Here is a 24,241-nt window from a genome sequence, read left to right on the forward strand (position 1 = left end):
CCTTCCACTAGACCAAAAGTCCAAAAGCATAAAAATAGCTTTTTAATTTTTATTTACGTATTTAACCAAAATATATATCAAACTTAATGTGTGTGATACATTACACGATCGAGGTAACATCGATCAACTATTATTGCAGTAGAATATTTTAAATTCACTATCTATAATAACAAATTATTAATCATATCGAGCTTACGTTCTAATATATGTAGCCTACAAATAGTACTCTTGAAAGTTAAATAAAACAAATAAGATATAGAGAAATAATTGTACAGACATGACGCTATTAAAAAAAGACATATGACACTATTTTGCGGGAATAGCATCAGAAGTCGGGTTTGCAATAACAGTTTCACTAAACAAAATACCGCCAACACGAGCCTTGTTATAGCAAAATTATAGTTCGTGCAACTTGCGCCTAGAAACTAACATGCACCTCCTAGAAAGAGATACCAACAATTGAGTTGTCGTTGGAATGCCATGTAATTTTCGTTAGTTACTAATATGTAAGATAAATTTGAAGATGATAGACAGATAAAGTGAGAGCGGAAGCGAGTTTAGGTGAGACAGAGAGAGAGAGAGTGTGTGAGAGAGGGGGGGGGGGGGGTAGATTCAAATACCTATCTTAGAGCATTCACATTCTATTCATAATTTTTTACCTTATAATTTAACTAAAATTCATACTATTTAAAATTTAATACTCATTTTTAAAAATCTCCCACAACCCATCCACCATCTTTATCTTCATCTAACTCACAAACAATTATTTTATCATATTTCTTGTTTTCATATACTCACACAAATTAAAAGAGTGATGAATTGTAACTTTTTATATATAAAAAGTTGAATAACAACTTTTTATAATTTAGGATTGGGGTAAACATATGGTGGATGGGTTGAAGTTAGTTTTTAGTAAATTCTTTTAAAATTTAAAGACGGGGTACAATGTAATGAATGAGATGAGAATACTCTTATCTTTCTTATTTAACAATTTAAGTAGTGTATAGTAATCAAACTATGAGCATAATAATTAACATGGCTCTTCTAATTTTAAGTTACAGGCTTAAATGCGCATATAACGTTAAAAAGCATATAAAACACTTATATACGATACTTAAAGTGTAAAACATATCCCATCGTTCCGATACACTTTCTCTTCAACCAATGGCAAAGTTCACCTTATTTTTTTTGCACAGTATTGTAAATTTACCTCTTCGCAACTGCCCCTCGTTTATGAATATTTGAATACATTTTGAGCCCCCGGAACTTCGCCACTGTTTTCAACTAAACCAACCAAACATTATTATATACAAATATAAAAGAACCCGGTTCTGGGCTTTGTTATTTTTTTTTTTGTTTTGCATCTCTAAACTTTTCAGATTTCAAGTAATTAAGTGATGGGCCTTCTTACAAACAAGCAAACCATCATGGGCTAAAAGCCCAGGGGTAAAACCGACAATCACCTCTGTAAACCCTAGCATATCATCTCCAGTCTCACACGGTCCTAACAAACTAACCGCCTTCCGAAAACCCTAGCCTCCAATAATCAAACATGCCGCCGAAGTTCGATCCGTCACAGGTGGTGGAAGTGTACGTCCGAGTCACCGGAGGCGAAGTCGGTGCCGCCAGTTCACTCGCTCCTAAGATCGGTCCACTCGGTCTCTCTCCGAAGAAGATCGGAGAAGACATCGCCAAGGAAACCGCCAAGGACTGGAAAGGCTTACGTGTCACCGTCAAGCTCACCGTCCAGAACCGTCAGGCTAAAGTCTCCGTCGTCCCGTCCGCCGCCGCGCTGGTCATCAAAGCGCTAAAGGAGCCGGAGCGTGACCGGAAGAAGGTGAAGAATATTAAGCATAGCGGTAATATCTCGCTTGATGACGTCATTGAGATTGCGAAGGTGATGAGAGGTAGGTCTATGGCGAAGGAGTTGCAGGGCACTGTGAAGGAGATATTAGGCACGTGTGTTTCGGTTGGATGCACGGTGGATGGAAAGGATCCGAAGGATTTGCAGCAGGAGATTGCTGATGGAGATGTTGAGATTCCGATGGATTGATCGATATCGATTCGATCGGTTGAGTAAGTTTTTTATTATATAGGCTTTGAATTTCCGGTTTTGTCAGAATTGTTTGTTTTTGGAGATGTTTGGTTAAGTTATTCGGTTTAAGTGCTTTGAATGATGATCTGAATTTGAATATTGTTGATGCTTTGAATGCGATTTAGTCGATTGAATTGTTGTGATTTAAGTGTAGGAAGATAAGCGATTTAGAAATTAGAACATTTTCTTTAAGAGTTTTAAGTTTAGAGCACTTTCAGTGTAAGGTGTTCGAATGCATTCTCTTTCTTGCAAGGATGAAAGAGGTAAAGTGGAGGAAGGAGGACGAGTCGAATATGTGAGAACATGTTTCTACTGCAAGGTTTGTAATAGAGGAATGATTTTTCCACTTCCGTGAAAATTTGGGTTGTAGGTGTCGAGTAGGGTGGGCAAAATGCAATCGTGGACAGTGGGAAGGAATTGGAGAATCGCGAAACATGAAAAATTGACTAATCTAGTATTTTCGGTCGAACGGTTCTCCAGTTCTACTCTTTCTGTTATCAGTTGTTTTTTGCCTCTTTCTCGACATCTACAGCTCCAGCTTTCAAGGATGTGGGTAGATTCTTCTTCTTTTACGCAACTCGTAGTATGCCATTGTTACCACATATTTCATGTAAGCCAAAATCGATTCTATAAACGATTCTAGCTAAGTTAGACGCCTTTTCCTTACTTCTAGCCAGTTTAAATGCCTTTTTCACACAACTGATCAACGTCTATGTAATCATGCATTTCTGCTTTCTAAACAGTGAATGACGCTGCACATATTGTGATCACTCTAGCGGCAAATGGTTAAAAACCTAGATCACTAGAACTCTATCTTTCACAATTACACCTAGTGGTGAGTATGGGTCGGTTTGGTTATCGTTTAAAATCTATCTATAGTAATTGAAGATGCGAGCGCACTTAAGGCCTAAGAAAAGGTCTGGCTATGGACAAGAAAGGCATAGTGATAAGATAAAAAATTACTTCATCCCTCTAATTTGCTTTTCTGGGTTTGCATGTTTCATTCATCTCATCTGTTGATAGGTTCTAACTTTCCAAAACAAAAATATAACTCTTTGCAGTTTAGGTGTGTCAGAACTCATGCTTATCTAAACTGGAAACTTGTTGGAGTTTGATGAATTTCTCTGAATCTGTTTTGACTACCTAGATAATCATTAAGGTTTTTAGATTTTTATAAGTTATCGTTCTGGTTTTGCACAGTTTGATTTGTTCTGTTATTGGAAACGATCGTTCAATTAGATGGGAGTGATCCAAACGAATTCTAGGTGGTTTCCCCTGCGTGTGTAGCGAGAAACCTGTATAATACAGAAATATTGGCTTTAGCTCAACAAGAAGCTTGTGTGTTCTATGGAAAATGGTAAAACCGTTCCATTAAATGTATGTTAGTGTCAATGTTAAATAAAATGCGATATACGAACAGTTTAATTTCTCTAGTCTTGTGATGAAAACATTTGATCACGTATCTACTTTCGTCTGCGTAAATTCCCTTAAATGATGTCATACAAGAACCTTGTGCATTATAACATTTTGGATGATAAAAATGCAATTTTGAGGTATCAGCATCATTTTGTATTATAGGTTATATCTATCATCTTTACCCTTCTGGGTTGGGTTCAATCCCAAGCAAAGCGGAAATTAGGTGTAATTTAAGAGAAGGTAGAGAGAGGTAATATTTGCCGTTCAAAAGAAAAGACAACACTTGACCACTAGTCACCAACATCTATGCCCTCTGTGAACAGTTCGATTATTAAGGCAGGCATTAACAAGGTTTAGATGAACACGAATGCATGCAAACCTATAATGCAAATAATATTTAGAAACACATATTCTTTGTTAACTCAAGAAACTCATTTTATGGTGGCTTATTAGTGTGTTGTCACAATGTTGACTGTAATTTGATGACAAAGTTCGGGAACTGATCATTGAAAGGAGTTGGTTAAGCTAGATTCTTAGGAACTACACGCAAACACGACCATTTTTTGTGGCTGAAGTAGACGTGCTCTCAAATTCTAGTAAGTTGATAATGTTGCACAACTCCGCTCATATGAGTAGCATGTCCACATGTCGCAAACCAACCATGTATAACAGTTGATCTTATGATTTTAAACGCCTCCAATATGTTTGGATTGTTATCATGAATAAACCCACAAATGCGTAATCTCCCTCTTGAACGTGTTTAAAAGAATTACGAGTTAATGATGAAAACGGTCACTACACGAGTTCCTGTCACATATGTATTGAACCTTATCAGTTGAATGCATGTGATATACAAATGAAATGTGAGACTCAGGACTTGAGTGCTGCTTCACGCACGTCATGACTTTTTAGCTCGAACCAATTGGAATAAAGTCTAATACACGAGTTAAAGCAGATACATACTATAAATTCATGCATCTCAAGTCGATGCATTCGTTATTATTAATTTGATTCGAACGAGTATGGATAACAAACACAATACATTAATAAATTGAATTTTGACGAAACTTTTGGATATTTTTGAACAATATACAAATTTAAATGAATTTTTGCACTACATTCTTCTCTCAAATAAACATAAACCTGCAAGATTATCACTTACCTACCTCTCTCAGCTTCTGTATTCTCAGTTTCAATCCTTGGTGGAGGAACATCATAAGACGGTGAGGATGCAGTTTGGGCCTGTCTTGGTGGCCGCCGTAAAACAATCTGGGAATTCAGTTGCTGTTCTGACATGTCACTATCAGGCCACCATCGTCGTTTTAATCTTATGATTTCAACAATAATGGAGCTACCACACATTGCAACCCCACACCCTGCAAATGTTGCTAGAAGAATCGACAAAACGGGCTGCACATGAACCTGAAAACTCCATTTAAAAGACTGTTATACATTTAGGGTGGCAATTTTTGACACTGTCCGAAACTCAACCCAAAAACAAAACGGAAATAATCAGGTTTTGGGTTGGCCTGCTTAATTATATGGGTTGTGTTCGGGTTGACATTTTTAACTTGTCTAGTTAAATGGGTCGACCCATCGATCTGTTTAGTTAAGGGGTGGCAATTTTCGACACAACCCGGATACGCCATGAAAATAATAAGGTTTTGGTTTGCATGTTTAACCCATTTAAAAACATGTGTTCGGGTTGATCTGTTTAATTATAAGGGTTGTGTTTGGTTGATATGTGTGCTCAGGTTGACATGTTTAGCTAAACAAGTCATGTTCGGGTTGACCTATTTAATTAGATAGGGCGTTTTTGGGTTGACTTGTTTAATTAACGGGTCGTGTTCAGGTTGACTTGTTTAATACGGTCATGCTCGGGTTGACCTTTTTAATTAGACAGGGCGTTTTTGGGTTGACTTGTTTAATTAAAAGGGTCGTGTTCAGGTTGACTTGTTTAATTTAAGGGTCATGGTCGGGTTGACTTGTTTAATCCGTTTTGTTAAACAAGTCGACCCACTAACCCTTTTTATTATCCATTTAACCCATTTTTTACAACCCACCAACCTGGTTAACATGTTTCAAAGCTTGATTATTACCCGCCAACCCGTTTGACACGTTTAGAAAAATGTCATGTTCAGGTTACACAATTTTAAGTTTGTGTGGATTAGTGTTGATGTACTTTACACGAACAAAAATATGGGTCGTGTTTGGGTTAAATATTTCAACACATCAACCTGACACGATTAACACCACTAATTAAAGTATTACACAATGAGTGTGTTTTCTTGTGAGTGTGAAAGAAATGGATGAACTTTGTAGGTTGCTTACCACTGAGTAAAAAATATGCGCGAATATAACAACAAACGCGAACTGAATTGATGCATATAGCCACACAAATCTTCTTCCCACTGTAAAAATATCAGAATCTTATTATAAAGATGTACTAGAGTGGTGAAGCTAAAATATGAACAACAAATATTGACTCCTTACCCATGGTTGAAGAGGTCATGGATGAAAGAAGGCCCAAAACACACGAAAATGGAAGAGAGAGCGCGATTGCACTCGTACCCATGTTCCCAACCTTCATACAAAATGCCATTTTATTGAGATCCTTTGTAGATTGTGAAGGATCCGGCTTGGATCAGCTCGTTTATCTTAATGAGATGAAATGTTAAGTTTGATCTCGGCTCGTCAAAAGCTCTAGCCAGCTCAAAGCTCGTCAAAAGCTAAAGCCAGCTCGCTATCTTAGTGAGCTCCTTTATTAAATAAAAACCACTAAGATACTTAAAAACTCGTGAAAACCACTTGTTAACACAATAACATTTTTTAATTTTTAATTTTTTCTTTCTTTTTATAAGTTATCGATATTTGCCAAAATCAAAAGAAATAAAAAATATATATGTAGCTCACGAAAGTGCAAATATTTAGCAAATAATCTACATATGTTTATCTCGTATGAGATACACACACACATACATATGTATATTGTTTATTTTTTTTGAATTTGGCAAAGACCGATAACTTATAAAAAAACAAAAAAATTAAAAAATTTATTGGTTAAAAGAGGGTTTCACGAGTTTTCAAGTTAAAGGTGGTTTTCGTTGGAACCTATATAATCAAATAAAATCTCTTTATGTGGAAAATTCTCATTTGGCTGTTTAAAAGCAAGCCCAAATGTAAGCGAGCCACAAGCCAAGCCAACTCTTCCTCGGGCTTGGCTCGGCTCGCTTACACACCGAGCCGATTTCGAGCAAGCCTTTTGAACACAGGCAAATGGCAATCAGTTTTCTTAAGAGTCTTACCAGTAGCTGCTCAATGAAACAGAAGTAAGCCAACATGCTAACAATAACAAGAATCGGCACTTCTTGCCACACCTTATAAACATCACTGCCCATTTCAAAAACTAACTTAAAACCAAATTCAAAAAACAAAGCGGTGAAAAGTGGCAATCCGAATAATATAACTAACTCACCCGTATCCAGTTACTTCCATTGGACTAGATCTACTTGCACCAACACTTCGGTTTCTAACACAACTGTGTATCTTTAAAAGTGTAACGGGCAAGTTCTGCACGTCTTGATGACACACATCACATGTCTTGTTACCTTTGATACTAAACCATTTAACTGCACAGTCTTTATGGGCTAACGCGAGCTCCCCTTTGCAACTGCATTCCATTTTCAAGGTTTCGCCGCCTTCACATAATTCAACCATGCATATCCTGCAAACGGCTTCTTCTTCGGGTATGTCTTCACCGTCCCCTTCTTTGGTATCTAACGAATAATAGACATTTGTTCACATAAATTAAATACATTATGTTATATATGTAAATATGATTCAAAAGGTTCAAGATGTTGTAATTATTTGATGGGAAATCATCAAAAGAGGCATATTGACCCGTCTTTTTTAGAAACCGAAAGACTTTTAGCCCTTTAAAAATAGAAATATATTTAAAACCAACTAATTACGCAATGCCAAATAAGTACAACCAACTAACAAGGCTAGTTTTCTCCAGCACAATAAACCTTGAAAAGTACTACAGGCCCCACAAAAACAACAAATCATATCAATGCACGTGTAAAAGCTGGCTTAATTTTAGTCGGCAGCTAAACTTGGCTAAGTTTTAGACGGTCTTTACACATGCATTGATTTAATCGGTTGTTATCGTGCCTCTTTAGTTGTCGGTGCTTATTTGGTGTTGCCTGATTGATTGGTTTTGGATGTGCCTAACTTCCATAGGGCTAAAGTCAATGCCTATTTTTGCAAAAAGACAAGTCAAAATGTCTATATTTATGATTTTCCTTATTTAATTACCCGTGTCATGAGTTGGAGAAGGGGTTGGTGCGATGGTATCAGGATCCTTAACTCGTGGAGTTGAAGGAATCACGCGGAAAAAGGAATCCACTCGCTTGATGCTTGTGTCCTCATTGAGGACCGGGACTGAAAGTGACCGGGCTATATGTCCTTGGACTTTAGTCTACACATGAAAATTTAAAATATTTTACATTTCTAGAATTATGATGGGATGAGTTATCTTTTAGTATGTGTTAAGACTGGTTATTGGTCAGGTTAACCCGAAACACTTTTTATTGTTTAAGTGAACAGTTAATATGTTAGTTATGTTTACTCAAACAAAATTATTACATAAATAATCAAAGTGAACAGTTAATATTGTTTAAGTGAACAGTTAATATGTTAGTTATGTTTACTCAAACAATATTATTACATAAATAATCAAAGTCTTTGAATAAAAAGTGATTTCGGAGGTTGCATGCGTCAGAAACAATCTTCGGATGATTTCGACCAGTTGAAGACAATTTTTTTTATTTAACACATTTGAGATAAAGTAGAAACGAAAATGATCTATTCATAACATGCTGAAAGTAAAAACCGTGTGACTTAACATGCTGAAAGTAAAAAACCGAACTTTTCATTCGGTTTTGGTGTGACACGTACTCATCTTTACTTCTGAATATTAAATCTTTATAAAAAGTTAATAAATAGTAGTAAATTTTTTTTTGCCCCAAATGTGTAACAACCAATTAAATAATTAATTAACAAAAAAAAATTTAGACCCAATGTTTCAGGCCTCAAACGACTTTAACAAAATAGTTTAGGCCCAAAAGTTTGAAGCCCAAATGGAAAAACCGAACCAACCAACTGTAAAATCCAAAAAAACCTTCCAAAACCCAAAAACTGAATTTTTGATTTTTGGTTTGAATAGCGTCTATAACCGAAACTGACCCATGCAGCCTCCTTATTAGTTTAACATACCTCCAAACTAAGTGAACCACCCGAGTTTCCAAGTACAGATTCTTGATCCGATTGTGCAATGGGTGTAACCGGCAATGAAGATGTCCTCTGAGGGTCAAACATTTTAGTAAGTGACCATGATCTCGGGATCGAGGCTGCTGAGATCACATTACCATCATTCCTTTCAGTATCCGGAATCGTATTCCTGTTCATAAAGTTCAGTTTTGGCAGTAAACTTTTCTTTAAAGATTTGGTTCTTGATGAGCAACTAGCAGAAGCTGCTGCATTTGGTATTATCAGTGGTGGACTTTGGGTTAGATTAAAGTTTACTCTTCTAGGAGTAGGAGTCGGTGTTGAGGCGTTCTTGATTTGAACGGACTCTTGAGATGAAGACGGTTGTGATGCTGATGTTCTTGATGGTATTTCAAGAAACAGGTTTTGTTTCTTCCAGTTTTTTGCATTTGATGGTTCTGTTATATGGACAGTTGATATTTCTTGTTCAACCTGAAAATGAAGGATAAATGATGTGATGATTGATTCATGAAAATGTTGAAATGATGGGTGTGTGGCATTGTGTTATGAGCATGATCATGTGATTATTGTGTTTGGACATAAATGAAAGTGATTTAGATAAAAGGATTTTGATTATATAACTAACTGTTTAGGGGTTGTTTAAGTGTAAAACTTTGAATAATAAGAATGTATTTAAATACTCGAAAACCTTAAATATAGGGGTGTGCATGAAACCAAGATATCTGATCCGCAACCAACATAACCAACATAACTGAACCCAACAGAAAAACGACGGTTGAGTTTTATGTTTTTCAAAAACTAAATTTATGGTTTGGTTTCGGTTTTATATGTAAGAAAATTTAAAAAACCGAAATGAAATGTAAAAACTGAATTGGTGTTTATAATTGAACCGGACCCTTAAGAACCGAATAAACCAACATTTGTTATTGAATTTATGGGTTAAATTTAGTATTTTTATTTTAATGTTAAGTAATTTATAAAAAGAACAATAAATGGTGTAGAAGTATATTAGAGTCAAATGTGTAATATTCAGTTACTCATAAATAAAAAAATATAAAAAAATAAAATAAAATAAAAATAGGACTTTCGGGCCCAATTTTATTATTTGATTTATGTTTTTGATCCAAAGATTTCATGCCCACTGAACATACCGGAACTAAACCGAACCCATTGGGATAAACAAAACCATCGAACGGTTTTTTAAAAACCCAAGAACATAATATTTGGTTCTTAATTCGGTTTGAGGTCAAACAACCCATGCACGCCCCTAATCAATTTTTTAAACAACAAAACACTATTGTGTACAATCCATGAGTGTGATTATTCCATATCATGCCATCATTTTCAAAACGCAATATCAAACACCCCCTAAAGCTAACGACAAGGAATTCGTTACCTTTAAAACTAATAAGAAACCCCACATGTAAAAACTAGTTTAAATTACAAAAAGTATACAACTTTTGGTTCTTTTTGAAGATTTGTTTGATATATAAATGCAATCCAAATCATTCTGCACTAACATGAGTAAACATCAAATATACCACAAATTTCAAGTAACATAAAGTAATCACAAGGATCCATGAGTTGGATCAAAAGTAAGACTACTCTCTCAATGTAAAACAAGAATTAGCCTTTTGTAGTTGCCTTTTAACCAAAGATTGTTGATAAAAAGCCGATTCCTAATGCGCGCATAACACACCGTTCACATATCTAGCATAAATCATCCTTGTTCAGTTGTTCGACCGAAAAAGGGTAAGGATTGTAACATCTTTTTTGATCATTAAAAGTAATGATTTCACTTTCTTTAAAAGTGGAAATCATAAGTTGACATAAGATACGTTTGTTTGGTATATGTTGCAAGTGAAGTGCCAACATCATGTGTGTTGTTCTAAAGTAACTATCATGAGGATACAAGTCTTGAACTTGAAACTTAAGTTGCAAATTAATGATGGAAGTTAGTTATAAAGATTTCAAATTTTATAAAAAAAAAGTAAAGGGAAATGAAGAGAAAGAAAGTGTTTTTTGTCCAGAACAACTTTTAGTAAAAGCAACAATTTATTGTTCATGAGAAAATTCTTTTTAAAGAATCTGAAAACTGAAAAAGTGACATGACCTAAAAAAGGCAACAGGTTCAAAACACATGGCACTGAAATTAAAGTTTGGACCTAACTTCATTGATCTTCCTAAAAATTTAAACCATAATAAAAATAAGGTAAACATGGAGGATAGACAAATTTTATATTAGATTTTATGGTTAAGGCAAAATATATTTTTTACGGTTTAACGCAAAATTGTCGTCGATAAAGTAATTGAAGCGGATTTCCTATTGTGACCCGGTTAATAAGTTTTGGTTCTTTATGCAAACTTTAGCTTCAAATGCAATGAAATTGAAAATAGTGTACAATAGCATCATTTCAATAACTGATATTAGAAACAAACATACCCACATGCTAAAAACTAAAAAAGATTATAACTTTAGCAATAAATAAATATCTAGATTAAGGAAGATTCAAAAGTGGTTTCATATAATTAAGCATGATATATATAGTGATTTGAATAATAACAAGAAACCAAAATCAATAAGGAAGACAGTGATAACCAGCCTTGTGAATAGGTATGACAACTTGTTGAGTGTGTGATGAAGATGAACTTGAATCACCATGGGCTTCAGCTACAACCATGGCCTTGCAATTATCTTCAGATTTCATGATGATTTGTTTTGATTTTTATTGGACACCAAGAATCTGAAAGTAAATATCTTGAAGATAAATTGGTTAAAGAAGAGAGAGACAGAAAGAAAAGAAAAGAAGAAGAGTCTTTAATGGCATGAAATCACAGAGGCATGGGGCTACTTCAATACTCACATCCTTCTATTTATTTATTTATTTAAAAAAAAAAAGAAATTGTGTCCATCACCAAAATTTTGACAATGATGTCACAATAGCTTAGTTGAGAATTCTGTTGAACTTACTTTCTTTTACCTAACTAAAAGTTGAAATGGGACTTCTTTGCTCCTGATCACTAAGACGTGTAGAGTAAGCAACTTCACTTTATATAATGGTTGGTCATCCCATCATTATTTTTATTTCCTCTCAACTTAAGAAACTAGAACAAACACAATTATGTATGATAGACTTAAATAAACAAACTACAATTCACAGAAGAATTTAATAATAACTTAAAAACATTTGGGTTTAATTTGGATATTTAGTAGACTTTAATTATGCTCAAAATATCATCGTCATCTTCAGCCAAGTTCTCACCAACATCGAACCCGTCTACATCATTAACAAAATAAAGCTGTGTATTCTCGTAACAGAGTTTATTTAAGAAACGATCACCGGTTGTTCTTGTTAAAGTAGTAACATCCTCCTCCTCTTCAAGGTCCATTGACACACAATCTGACAACTCCTCGTCATCGGTACTCGCTTCATAAGTAGTGTCACTAAAATCGCTTTCGTCATCAGTGGTTAGTGATTCCATTTTGTAAAAACACGTATAAAACATGATTTTTTAATCGATTATACAACGATAATTTTGTAAAAGACACGTAATAAGATGATTTTGTAAAAAACACATTTAGTTAGGGTTTATAAATGATCGGTATAAACAGTATTTGTAAGAGCATTCAAAGAATCAAATGACTTAGAAGTGGATTGATATTAACATACCTGAATTACTGGCTTGTTTATGCTCAAAAACGGGTTGAGAATTCTAAACCACTCTTGCTTTTGCCGTTAGTATTCTGACGTTCATTAGGTTTTAGTTTTTTTTGGAATGGATTTTATTAGGTTATTTAATCTCACTAAATCCACCTCATTACTTTTTTCTTTTAGAATAAAAATACATGTGCCACCTAGGATAAGAAAATACACGTAGACAAAGAAAATCAGTTCCATTTTTGTGTTAAAATTTGGTATGTGAAGGGACTTTAACGTGAAAAAAATTGTTGAGGGACTTTTGTAAAGTAAAATAGAAAGTAGGTTGGTTTTTTATAGTATTTTCCCATTAAAATAATAAGACAAGAATATAAAATGAATAGTTAGGTGAGAAAGAAGAACATTCTCGTCTCATTGCTAATGATATGAAAATAAAAGTGTTTTTTTTAATCTAATTTGACATTCGTCATGAAGGTGATTTTAGCATAATCAAATTATTTGGGTAATTGAAATTACAATCAAATGAAAAATAAATTCATTCAACACTAAACTTATTTCATGCGTGCACCAACACACCTAAGAGTTCAAGGGGGCATGTGGATTCGGAGACAATACCTCATGCCCCTGTTACATTAAAGATGTTTCATTAGAAACACATTGGGTTCACATGAATGGCTAAAAGTTATATGGAAGAATGGTGGTGATTGGGAATAGCAACGGAAGCTGAGATCGGTGGAAACTAATGATCAATGCCACTGATCTCGTGTGGTTAGAGAGGGGTGAGTAGATGGCTTGAGACGATGTGAGGAGCTGCGTCTAGGAGGGTTGGTGGCACCTCAACTATGGTGCCCGACTCATAAATGTGAAGAGAAATAGGTGAAGGACCAAACGAGACATTAATACGATGGTGTATGATTGTGACACACAAGACGGTGTAAGGAGCGAACTTGTGTGGAGGGGAAGTATAAGAATACTAGTGGTCATCCATGTCGTTTTATTGAACATTACAGCGAAGGGTATGGTATTTGATGTGGAGGGAATAATGTTTGAGTGGTCATATGTACTAGCCACATTGTTGATAAGTTATGGCTTGCCATTATGATGATAATGTAATGCGGAAAGAGAACGAAATTGCATTTCATTAGTGGCAATGCCATGTATGACATCAAATTTCACATGTTGATCACATTGCAAAGAATTTCTCTCACACACAAATCAAGTATTGACATAGATATGGAAATGTGGGGATCTAGAGAGATTATCGAATTTTAAGTGTAGAGAAGCGAGAGAAGTTACGTGTGAAAAATCTAGTATAACGAAAGTTTGAACCTTTGATATGGGAAAAAGAAAAAAAGAAACTAAGTTTTGTGCAATCATATCTAACCTTTTTAATATACAAATTATGTTTAGGTTAATATAATTAATCTGCTTGAGTTGGCATGCTCAACTAAACATGTTGACACCAATTTGTTTAATCAATCAGGTCAAACCCCTAACCCATTTAAGAGATTTTTACAACATAAGAGATTGATGTTCACGTTTGTTTTTAATTGATTTTCACACGATTCTGTTTGTTTATGTTTGTTCATCTATGTTCAATTACGTTCATTTATATTTACAACATAAGATATTGATGTTCACGTTTGTTTTTAATTGATTTTCACACGATTCTGTTTGTTATGTTTGTTCATCTATGTTCGATTACATTCATTTATATTTACAACATAAGACATTGATGTACACGCTTGTTTTCAATTGATTTTCACACAATTCTGTTTGTTTATGTTTGTTCATCTATGTTTGATTACGTTCGTTTATATTGTTCACAATCAAATATAAACAAACACGAAAACGTTCATTTTCTTAGCAAACGAACACGAGCAAGAAAACCCCAACCATTTAATTGCTTATGTGAATATGTTCGATCGCTTGTTTGGTTAAAGTAAAACAAACAAACATAATCATGCCTCATTCGTGTTCGTTTACTGACCTGGGTAGTTGTAATAATGGCATTAAGGCTTAACAGTGACAGTAGAGATCTTAACAGTGATCCAAGTATGAAACAATTGGATCTGAGCGAAAACTTTTCGACTAGACTAAAAGGGTGACGATGACAGTGCGCACACCAACTAGGCGGCTAAAACGACCTCAAAACAGCTAGGTATAACTAACCCAACAAAAAGTTTTCAACTACACATTATCTCAACCTAAACGATTCCATAATTAACACGATACAAACTCTTGTAACCAAACTCCCAAACAAACTCTTACTATACAAAAAACTAAAAAAAGGGTTTTGGTCAATATTAGGAAGAGGACTCTGTCATCTTCCCATCAGGCATTTGCTCCCTCTGTAACTTACTACGTTTGCACCAACACAAAAAATAAGGTATCGGACCCTCCTCACCCACAACCCACGGGTGCACCGCAACCATCTCTAAAGTCAATCTCTTTGTCGGGTCTGTTAACAGTAATAACATATATACATCAGCAAACATTATAACTAAAAGTCAAAGATAGTTGATGAAATTGTTGACCTTTGCAAAGAAGACTCTCGAGTAGATTCTTGAGTAACGGGTTCATATCCACGGGAAGCCACATATCATCATTAACGATCTGGGAACAAGTCAAAATGCTTAGAAATTAAAAAGTTTTTGAGAACTGTATATAAATGCCAGGTGGCACACCTTATATGTATCTTGCAGTGTGTCTCCAAGAAAAGGGTATCTTCCTAGTATCATACAATATAAGGTAACTCCAACAGCCCATGTGTCAGCAGCTTTACCATGATAAGTTAGACCTATTAATTAAAACGATTAATAGGTGTTTGTGACAGTTTTGACCAGAAAAAGTCAAACAGAGGAAATCTTGACTAAAACGTCTTACCTAGACAGCATTCGGGAGCGGTGAATACAGGAGTCCCGGGTGAGCGACGAAGTATGTCATTTTCATCCTATAAATCGCATAATTCCCATTAAATTCATTGATTTGGCAATTAAAGTCAAAATTAAGAAGTTGTGAAGTCAAACCTTGATTGAATAACAAAATTCAAACGATATGGTATCATGAAAACAAAGACTAGTTAAATAGAACATATTTGAGACAACATGATAGTATTTTTAAATGAATTATGGAAAATCCTTTGGAAACATTATATAAAATAACTGAAAACAAAATGAATATGACAAACTATTACCTCAAAAACCTGGCTGACACTGAAATCACCTATCTTTACCAAGCCACTTGCGGTAACAAGAAGATTATCAGGCTTTATATCACCATGCACAACATTCTGAGACTCAAAAAAGAAAAAAAAAACGAAAAAAATTAAATAAAAGAGAGCAAGACAAGGTTCCATGCCATGTCAACATTTAGTAATTTTATAATACTAACATATGAGATGACTACTCTCTATTTCTACCAAACTACCCTACGTAGCTCTTTGTATGGAATTTTAATAAATAAAATAATGTCTGCTTGGACTATCAACACAATATTAAACACATGTTAAGTTGACTTTAATAGGAATAACACAAAGCACAAGACAAAATGTAGCTTTTGCTATGATGAATGAGTTAAATGGCACTGAAAACATTTTCTAGAAAGGATATATTTTCTTGTTTAGTTGACTATAACATGGCACAATAACTTAAATAAATTTAAAACTTCATTGGCATAATTCGAATTAATTTCCAACAAAGACAAAAAAAATAGTTTTTTTTTCTTTTTTTCATTTAGCTTAAAACCAGCAATAGAAAATAGAATATTAAAGTTGAAAGGGGAGTCATACATGAGAATGAAGATACATCAAACCAGAAACTATATCACGCAAATATCTCCTTGAAACATTTTGACCCAAACCACCTGGCGGTCCAGCACCTTCAAAGACCCATTTTCCCTCCACGTATTCTAGAACTGAAAAGAGATTTTTTTTTAATAGATCAGAAATCATAGTAACCAATGAAAACTAAAAAAACCTTAATGCAAGAAGAAAAATAAATGCAATAGCCTTCCATACCCATGTAGAAATGATCTGTGCTTGGGTCATCAATAACCTCAATTAGGTTTACTATATTGGGGTGATTTAACATCTTCATAATTAAGACCTGCAAGTCAATTGATGAACCACCATTAGCCAACAGAACTGTATAATTATTGAATTTCACTTTGAATAAATATAAATTAAAAATAAAACATGATATAAAAGAACATGAGAAAACAAAAAAATACCTCGCGAAGAACATCAGATATTGCAGTTTCGGACGGGGCAACTCGCAGCTTTAACAAATGAGACTTGTGAAACGCCTGTATTTAAATATTTTACACGGCCATCAAAATAAGAATAACAAAATTTATCGAAAGCCAATCTGGAAGAACATGATTAAAATCCAATCTGGAATAACAAAATTTAGAGAATTCCTTTTTAGTACAATACCTTAATTGCATAATGCTTTCTGTCCTCCCGGCTTCTGTACAGAACCTGTTAGACATACAAACTAAACGAGTGAGCCTTAATAAAATACATCCTTTTAACTTCCAATTGAAAAAAAAAGGAAGTTTGCAACGTATATAAATAACAAAACTCACCACTTTCCCGTAGCTACCAGAGCCAATTTTGTACTCGCGCACATACTCATTCACTATCTTGTTTCCGTTCTCATCCTAGAAAATGAAGAAAAACAAAAATATAAATAGAAAAAGAATAATATAATTTTGACATATTAAAACAGAGCAAGATAGTAAATAAAAATAAGAATGTATATGGAAGCCACCAAAGTATTCAACTTTTTTTCATCAAGACCACCCATACCACATTTAACTAGTGTATAGGCCACCTAAGTATGTATATGGTTTCAACTATACCAAGTCCAGTTAAAGCATATCAGATGACAAAAATAACATTACAGATTTGGAAGAGAAGATACCTTTGAATTTGATGAGGTGTCAGCATGTTATATGTTAAAGTTATTATCTAAACAAACTAAGGACATTTTCATTATTTGCCGTGTTTCTCAACAGAATTGCTATAAGTGGAACCATATGCTGATACGCATGCTTGAGAATGCTATAAAGTAGTTTCAGTTTATGGTGAACTTAGCGAAAAAAGTTGAATGGGCCCCACCATTATCTCCACATTCTCATAATAATATAACGTCAAGATTAATTAAGCGCCCTAACACTATTTGGTAGCCTCAAATTACAAAAGGGAGCAGGATTAATGTTAAGAGATGCTAGTGGGCGAGTCAAAACTTTTTTATCTTGCTAAAATTCAAGAAATAGACCAATATGAATGTCATATTGAAAAAAAAATTCACTTATTGATAACTTTGTGCAAAAGCAAGCAACGCATACATACAATAACTATATGTACCAAATTACCTCTGAACGGACAACTTTGTGAGTTTCCTTAACAGGAAATTCCCTGCAAATCAAACCATTTTGCATCCTGTACAGAAGAATATCTTCAGAACGTCTTGACGGGTTCCTAAACTCTTCATGATCCCCTTTTTCAGATTCAGACATATCATCTCCATATGAGCAGTTATCTTCTTCCTCATCTTCTTCCTCTTCAACTTCATCATTTAGCAAAAACTCCTGTGAAATGCGGTTCCCAATGTGGGAATTAGGTCTAACATTCTCTTGCTTTTTTGTAAATGAAAACCCAAAACAACCACAACATCCCATTTCTGCCACACTTGCAAGAGAGTATCCCCTAATAAACATTATTGGATACTTGATCTTAACTAATAGATTAACAACTTTTAACAAACCTGCTCAACAAACGAAATAAACTTCAAATCAAACAACATGCAATGATCCACAAGATTTCAAGTGTTTGCAGCCTACAAACAGTAAGAGTAAGTGCTTCTTGTGTTCAAAAAGATAACTAGACTTGTAAACAAACCAAATGAACACAAACAGAGCATGCTCGTTCACATTCTTCTAAATTCAACCGAAAAAACTATTGAAGATGAACAGTTAAACAAACAGAGATTTCTTGTTCATGTCCACTCGTTAAGAAAATGAACATGTTTGAGTCGTTTATGTTTGTTTGTTAACAATATAAAATTTGTTAAAACTTAAACTAAACTAAGGTGTAATGGTCCAAAAACTTTTAATGAATTTATTAATGAACAATTAGTAAAGATTCAAATTGATAAACAATGAGTTCAAAAGTCAATTTGAAGGTTCATTAGTTTCATTTTATTTACTTTTTTTTGTCATTCTTTATGGTTTACCTGATTTCATAAATTTGAAACAAAAAATAAAATTTTCAATGAATTTAAAATCTATTTTAGATTACTCCAAATTGACACAAGCAAACATTTATGAAGGAACAGAAACGAATAAATATAAACGACCGTTCACAAACATAACTGATAGAACGAAACGCGTGCCTATATTCATTCGTTTTACGTAAACAAGTATCATTTTGTTCATGTTTGTTAGCTTATTAAATAAACAAACGTCCCACCAAACGGATCACCAAGTGTTCACTGAGTAACGGTTCGGTTGCATGCCTAAAGAGAACTACTTTAAAAACTGAGAATCAAATGGATTAAAAAGACAACTGATAAATTGCAGCTCATTGCAATAAGACTATTAGGCCTTTTGATATAATAATCTTCAATAAATACAGCAAACTTTCAATGAGCAATTCATATATCATAATTAAGTGTTTCAACAACAGATTATTAGAAATTAGGAAGCTAATTGTGCATACCTGCTGCAGAGATTGAATGAGCAATTAAGGCCTAGGTAATCAATGGATGCCATTCAGAGAAATAAAATACACAGTTGATCAGACAAGTAGCATTACGATTCAAAGCCAATAACATCTCTCAACAGCAATTACGATACCTTCACAACAAAAAACGCCCAAATTGAAGAACAAATAATAAAAAGTAACCGAGATGACTATTAATAATAATAATAATAATAATACAAGTTGCATACAGCTCCAAATCATTACGAATTAGAATAATAATATGATGACATTGACGCGTGGACTAATAATAATAATAACACCTTGGATTGGAATGACGAAAACCAAATTAGGGCTGGAATTGATCGATTGACGAGGAAGTAGAGACAGACAGCAGTGAATTAATATGGCGGTGAGGGCGGCGCGTGGATTCACGACACCAACTGCTTTGGAAATTTGTTGATGATGACGGACGGGGGGGGTGTTTTGGTAATTTAGTAAGAAATCATTTGCTTTATTGGCTTTTAACTTTTTAGTTTTTACTATATTAATAGCATTTTAAGCCAGGTGTGAAAATTTGGTATGGAAAGATTTCACATACATCGAAATCAATCAAAACGGAACGTCAAATTTGGCAAACAAATACGCAGATCTGCCCGGTGATCTCATATGTCAAGGGGTTGCTATCGCCGGACCGGATCAAGGGTGAGTCAAAGTTACAGCGCATGACCCAATTAATCTTTTTATTTTTAGAACATGTTTGGGATTGAGTTTGAAAATAATTTATTAACTTATTGGTTTGACAAATACAAAAGTTATTTTTATTTTAGATTTTTGAAGGTGTTAAAAATATTCTAAACAAGACATAAATCTTGGTTTTTTCAAAATGGTTTTTTAAAAAAGTCAATAAGCTAATAAAGTGTTTTCAAACTCAATCCTATGTTATCAAATATAACTTACTTAGTCTTCTTAAAAGGTTTCTTCCTATGTTTTTTTTTTTAATTATTTTTTTTTCTTTTGTGTACTTATTAAAGTCCCTATAATACTTAAATCTGTTGAAAATTAATTATGAAGTTTCTTTTTTATTCTAGTCTAAACAATAAACTTGGTAATTAAGGACTATACTATTGGTTCAAAAGTAGTGAAGTAAAGAAATATATTATTGTTTGGAACAATTGTTTGTTTCTTTTTCAATGCCTTTTTAATTATTGTTATTTTATTAAAGAAAAGAGACGCAGTCAAGAAAAAGGATAGACCGTCGAAGCCTCGAAAGGGTATCTCAATTCTCAACAATAACAGCGGAGCCGGCCCATCCGAATGGCCCATTTTTTTTCTTTCTTTTTTTTTTCGCTCTCGTCTCTATTAAGTAGTTGTTCATGAGCCGAGCCGAACCGAGTAAGGACTTACTTGTTGCTTGGCTCGTTTCAAATTGAACCGAGCCGAGCGGCTCAAAATCGAACCGATCCAAAATCAAACCGAGTATTTTCCAAGCACTTTTCGAGCGGTATCGAACGAGTTCGGAGCATACATTTTTTTTTTCTTTTTTTCCCTTTAAATTATTTTATAAGAAACAAGTTTCAAGTTGAATATGGTGTGCATGAAAACAAATTAGTAGTTTTTATTGAAAACAAATTATTAGTTTTTATAAAAACTAATGGTAGCTTGTAGTTTTTGATAAAATAGAAGTTTGAAGTTTGATATAATGTAGTAAAACAATTAATAATTAAAAAATAATTATTTATGTAAATATATACGCACAAATACATAACTTATTTTTATAATTATCTTTAATATTGAAATATTGAAAACTAAATATGATTATTTTTTATATATTTTTTTTGCAGGGTTTTATTTTTTATATTTAAAGTACTAGAAAATATTCAATAATTAAAAGATATTATATTTAATATTCAGTTTTTTAATATTCAAGATAATTATTAAAACAAAATATATATTTATGAGTATATAAATATATATAAAATGAATTAAAAATATTCGACCCGAACCGAACCGAGCGGACCTTTGCTCATTGCTTGGCTCGTTTACAAACCGAACCGAGCGAAGCGGCTCGTTTACAATCGAGCGAAAAAACGAGCGAGCATTTTCCGAGCAAATTCCGACAAATGACGAAGAGTTCGAGCGACGAGCGGTTTGGACAACCCTACTCTCAAGTCTCAATGGCGAAGCGGCCCACTTATTTATGTATTTTCCCCCGTTTTGCTATCTTATCCTACAAGTGTCGACAAACTCTTTCTCGACAACTAAAAAAATAAAAATTTAATTTTATTTTATTACAAATAACATGTATTTATGTCCGGTGCGATAAGCGGGTTAAATGTATCACATGCTCAAAAGCTATCACGTGTCGCGATGGATACACGACGAGAATCGGTTGATATCCATTCGATTCGTATGTAAAATTTATGTTACAAAAGTTTTATTACCAAAGTTAATGGATAAAAATTTAATTACCAAAACACAAGCATAATTTAATTCAAGTGCCCGATTGATAATCCAACTTTTTTTACATCACTAAAAAAAATAATAAAAATAATTGTAGAATTTCCTAATTCATAGCATAGAGGGAGAACAATTTGTCAATGTTCATGTTAATGGGTAGAAATATGTTAGCTCCAACAAGCAACAAAGTCGATGAATATCCTACCTAGATAACATACGTTAGCTGTTCTGGTATATTACCTGAACAAATTTTCATTACAATTCTTTTTTTTTTCTATAGAATTAGAATAATTTACTCTTCATTGATAACGTTTGGAAAAAATCTTAAAACGTCCGTCTTTAGAGAGAGAATTCATTTTAGATCCTCGTGCATTCAAACGCCAAATTGTGAATAACTAGAGTTATACCGGCGTGTTGCGTCGGGACAGGTCGGTAAAACGCTGGCGATGGTAAAATCCAAACGTAGGGGTGGTAAGTCGACATGAATTTGATCGGTTTCGGTTTCGTGCATTATTGTATTGGAACAAGAACTATAATAAAACAAAAAAATTCTAAAAATTGAGGTTGACCAATAGTGTAGCGTCAGTCGGTAAAACTCAAGCGTTGGTAAAACCCCATTGTTGTCGATCCCAGACGTTGAGACGATCATTTTACGCAAATTCGGTCGGTTTGCGTTATGCTTTTTACGGGTTTGAAACTAAAACGAAAAAAAAAAATCCGGTCTACACAGATTCAGATTCGGTCGATTTTCGTTACGTTCGTTACAATACCAGAAACAAACAAAACAAAACAAAAAACTAAAAAAAACAAAGAAAAAAGAAACAAAAATCCCTTCCACCAATAAGGTGCCGCCAAGTAGCATAACAGGGTCCTTACAGCACCAAAGTTGTTAATTATATATTTTATAAAATTGCTTGAAGGTAAGATAATATTTAAAGATTTTATTTTAAATCAAAAGTTAAATAGATGATTCATTAGTAGAAGTATATCCAAGGCCTGTCGAGTTTGGGCTTGAGCTTGGCTTGTTAAAAGCTAAAGCCATCTCAATATTTCCTTTTTTATCTTTAATTCTTTACGGTCATTGATATATTATATATAAATGACAAACGTGTAATTTTTAACAAAAGTCTACTACAAAATATATTTTTATAAACAATGGCTATTAAGACGCTAATCTCGAAGTTAACAAGCTCTTAATTAGACTAGTAGTATAAAAGAACACATGGTAGAAAAAGCCCATTTTTAGACGTACGCAAATATGGCTAGGAGTTCAGTTACATGTCCTATATGGAATAGGATATACAAATTGAGAGTTTGTATCTATATGGAATAGGATATACAAATTGAGAGTTTGTATCTATATGGAATAGGATATACATGTCCTCTAGGATATACAAATTATATCCTATATGGAATATGATATACATGTCCTATACTCAGTAATCCTACAAATTGAGAGTTTCTTTTGAATAACACCTATGATTTATTGACCGGTATAATTTATGCGTCTATTATTCTTGTTTTCACTCCATGTCAACGGTTAACCGTCAGTTGTAAGAAGTAGATTGGTCCAACCAGTAACAGTTCAACCCATGTGAACTTAACCTTCGAGAGGTCCAACTTGCTTACCCTAGTCCAATTTTAACAAAGCCGATTTCTTCTTCGTGATTACGATCGATCCTAATTAATTTAGTTAAAGTAGGTTTAGTAATTAATTGGATACCATATATAAACTCATTTCCACCCACCTTAAAGCCTTTGCATGAAGCAACCGCGTGAGGTGTGAACACTAAACAAACCACTTGACACATCAATTTTGGCCTACGCAACAATGAACCGGTCCAGAAGTTTTGACCAGGTCGTTGCTAATTCAATAATTTTATTATTTTTGTCTTATGGGTTTGCAAGCAAACAAAAAACAAGTTGTCGTTAAGTCTTTGAGATCTGAAGCTATATATGCGCTGGTTAATAGGTTGCTTGTTGCCACACTCAAACCCACCTTGTGCTATAATATGTCACAACTCCATGACTGCAGGCTCAAGCAAACGTTTTCAAATCTAGACCACCATGTGAACCACCTGTTTTCTAATGTCAATGAGATGGACAATTAATTTAACTAGATAAACACAAAATTTAAACCTTAGGAAAGACTAATTAACTTACAAATGGCTATAACTTTTTATTTGTTTGGAGTTACGAGGCCCATCTTATGGAGTCGACGCCTTAACAAGCTGGATGTCTGACCTTCGAACCCATATTCCTTCATCTTGAGCCACCCTAATAGGATTTTTGATTATTTAATTACGTTTTCTTGCGTAAAACCTGCGAATCATTGAGTTCATCCATTTAAACATTTACTTAGTTGTGTAATGTCATTTTTTAATTGGTCAATTTTAGATTTCAAGATTTTGGTGTTACCTGCCAAATTATGAGATTGATATAATGTTTACGCATTCGAAAATAATATTGCCTTCCTCTAAAAACTTACGTCTTTTTTCTCATGTTTGTGTTTCCTTTCGAATGGAAATTAGGAAGCGCGTAAAAAATATTTTGTAAATGGAATAGAATGAATATGAAATGGGATAAAAACATGAGTTGTATGGGTATAAATGGAGG

General features: G+C 33.9%; 4 protein-coding genes across 4 annotated transcripts; 1 reads left to right on the forward strand and 3 right to left on the reverse strand.

Annotated features, from left to right (window-relative positions):
- The first annotated feature begins 1,516 nt into the window (after positions 1–1,516).
- Positions 1,517–2,053, forward strand: LOC143633109 (large ribosomal subunit protein uL11). Its single transcript, XM_077101456.1, has one exon. The coding sequence runs from the start codon at positions 1,553–1,555 to the stop codon at positions 2,051–2,053; it is 501 nt and encodes a 166-aa protein (XP_076957571.1). The 5' UTR covers positions 1,517–1,552.
- A 2,616-nt stretch (positions 2,054–4,669) lies between these two features.
- LOC143633135 (uncharacterized) lies at positions 4,670–6,208 on the reverse strand. The gene is made up of 3 exons (XM_077101479.1): positions 6,005–6,208; positions 5,843–5,922; positions 4,670–4,933 (listed from the first exon to the last, which is right to left on the reverse strand). Exons 1-3 carry the CDS (start codon positions 6,111–6,113, stop codon positions 4,670–4,672), a joined length of 453 nt encoding a protein of 150 aa, XP_076957594.1. The 5' UTR covers positions 6,114–6,208.
- Positions 6,209–6,240: 32 nt separating this feature from the next.
- Positions 6,241–12,283, reverse strand: LOC143633136 (uncharacterized). Its single transcript, XM_077101480.1, has 6 exons — positions 12,017–12,283; positions 8,789–9,271; positions 7,829–7,991; positions 6,987–7,287; positions 6,817–6,901; positions 6,241–6,270 (listed from the first exon to the last, which is right to left on the reverse strand). Exons 1-6 carry the CDS (start codon positions 12,281–12,283, stop codon positions 6,241–6,243), a joined length of 1,329 nt encoding a protein of 442 aa, XP_076957595.1.
- Positions 12,284–14,576: 2,293 nt separating this feature from the next.
- Positions 14,577–18,359, reverse strand: LOC143633110 (serine/threonine-protein kinase GRIK1-like). The gene is made up of 11 exons (XM_077101457.1): positions 17,839–18,359; positions 17,047–17,121; positions 16,895–16,939; positions 16,690–16,764; positions 16,478–16,565; positions 16,250–16,374; positions 15,656–15,751; positions 15,346–15,412; positions 15,147–15,259; positions 14,997–15,075; positions 14,577–14,920 (listed from the first exon to the last, which is right to left on the reverse strand). Exons 1-11 carry the CDS (start codon positions 18,181–18,183, stop codon positions 14,766–14,768), a joined length of 1,263 nt encoding a protein of 420 aa, XP_076957572.1. The 5' UTR covers positions 18,184–18,359; the 3' UTR covers positions 14,577–14,765.
- Positions 18,360–24,241: the final 5,882 nt, after the last annotated feature.

This window comes from Bidens hawaiensis, unplaced genomic scaffold (assembly GCF_021521415.1).
Source record: "Bidens hawaiensis isolate Kalapana, Puna unplaced genomic scaffold, B.hawaiensis_p1.1 tig00006617_1, whole genome shotgun sequence".
NCBI classification, from domain to species: Eukaryota; Viridiplantae; Streptophyta; class Magnoliopsida; order Asterales; family Asteraceae; genus Bidens; species Bidens hawaiensis.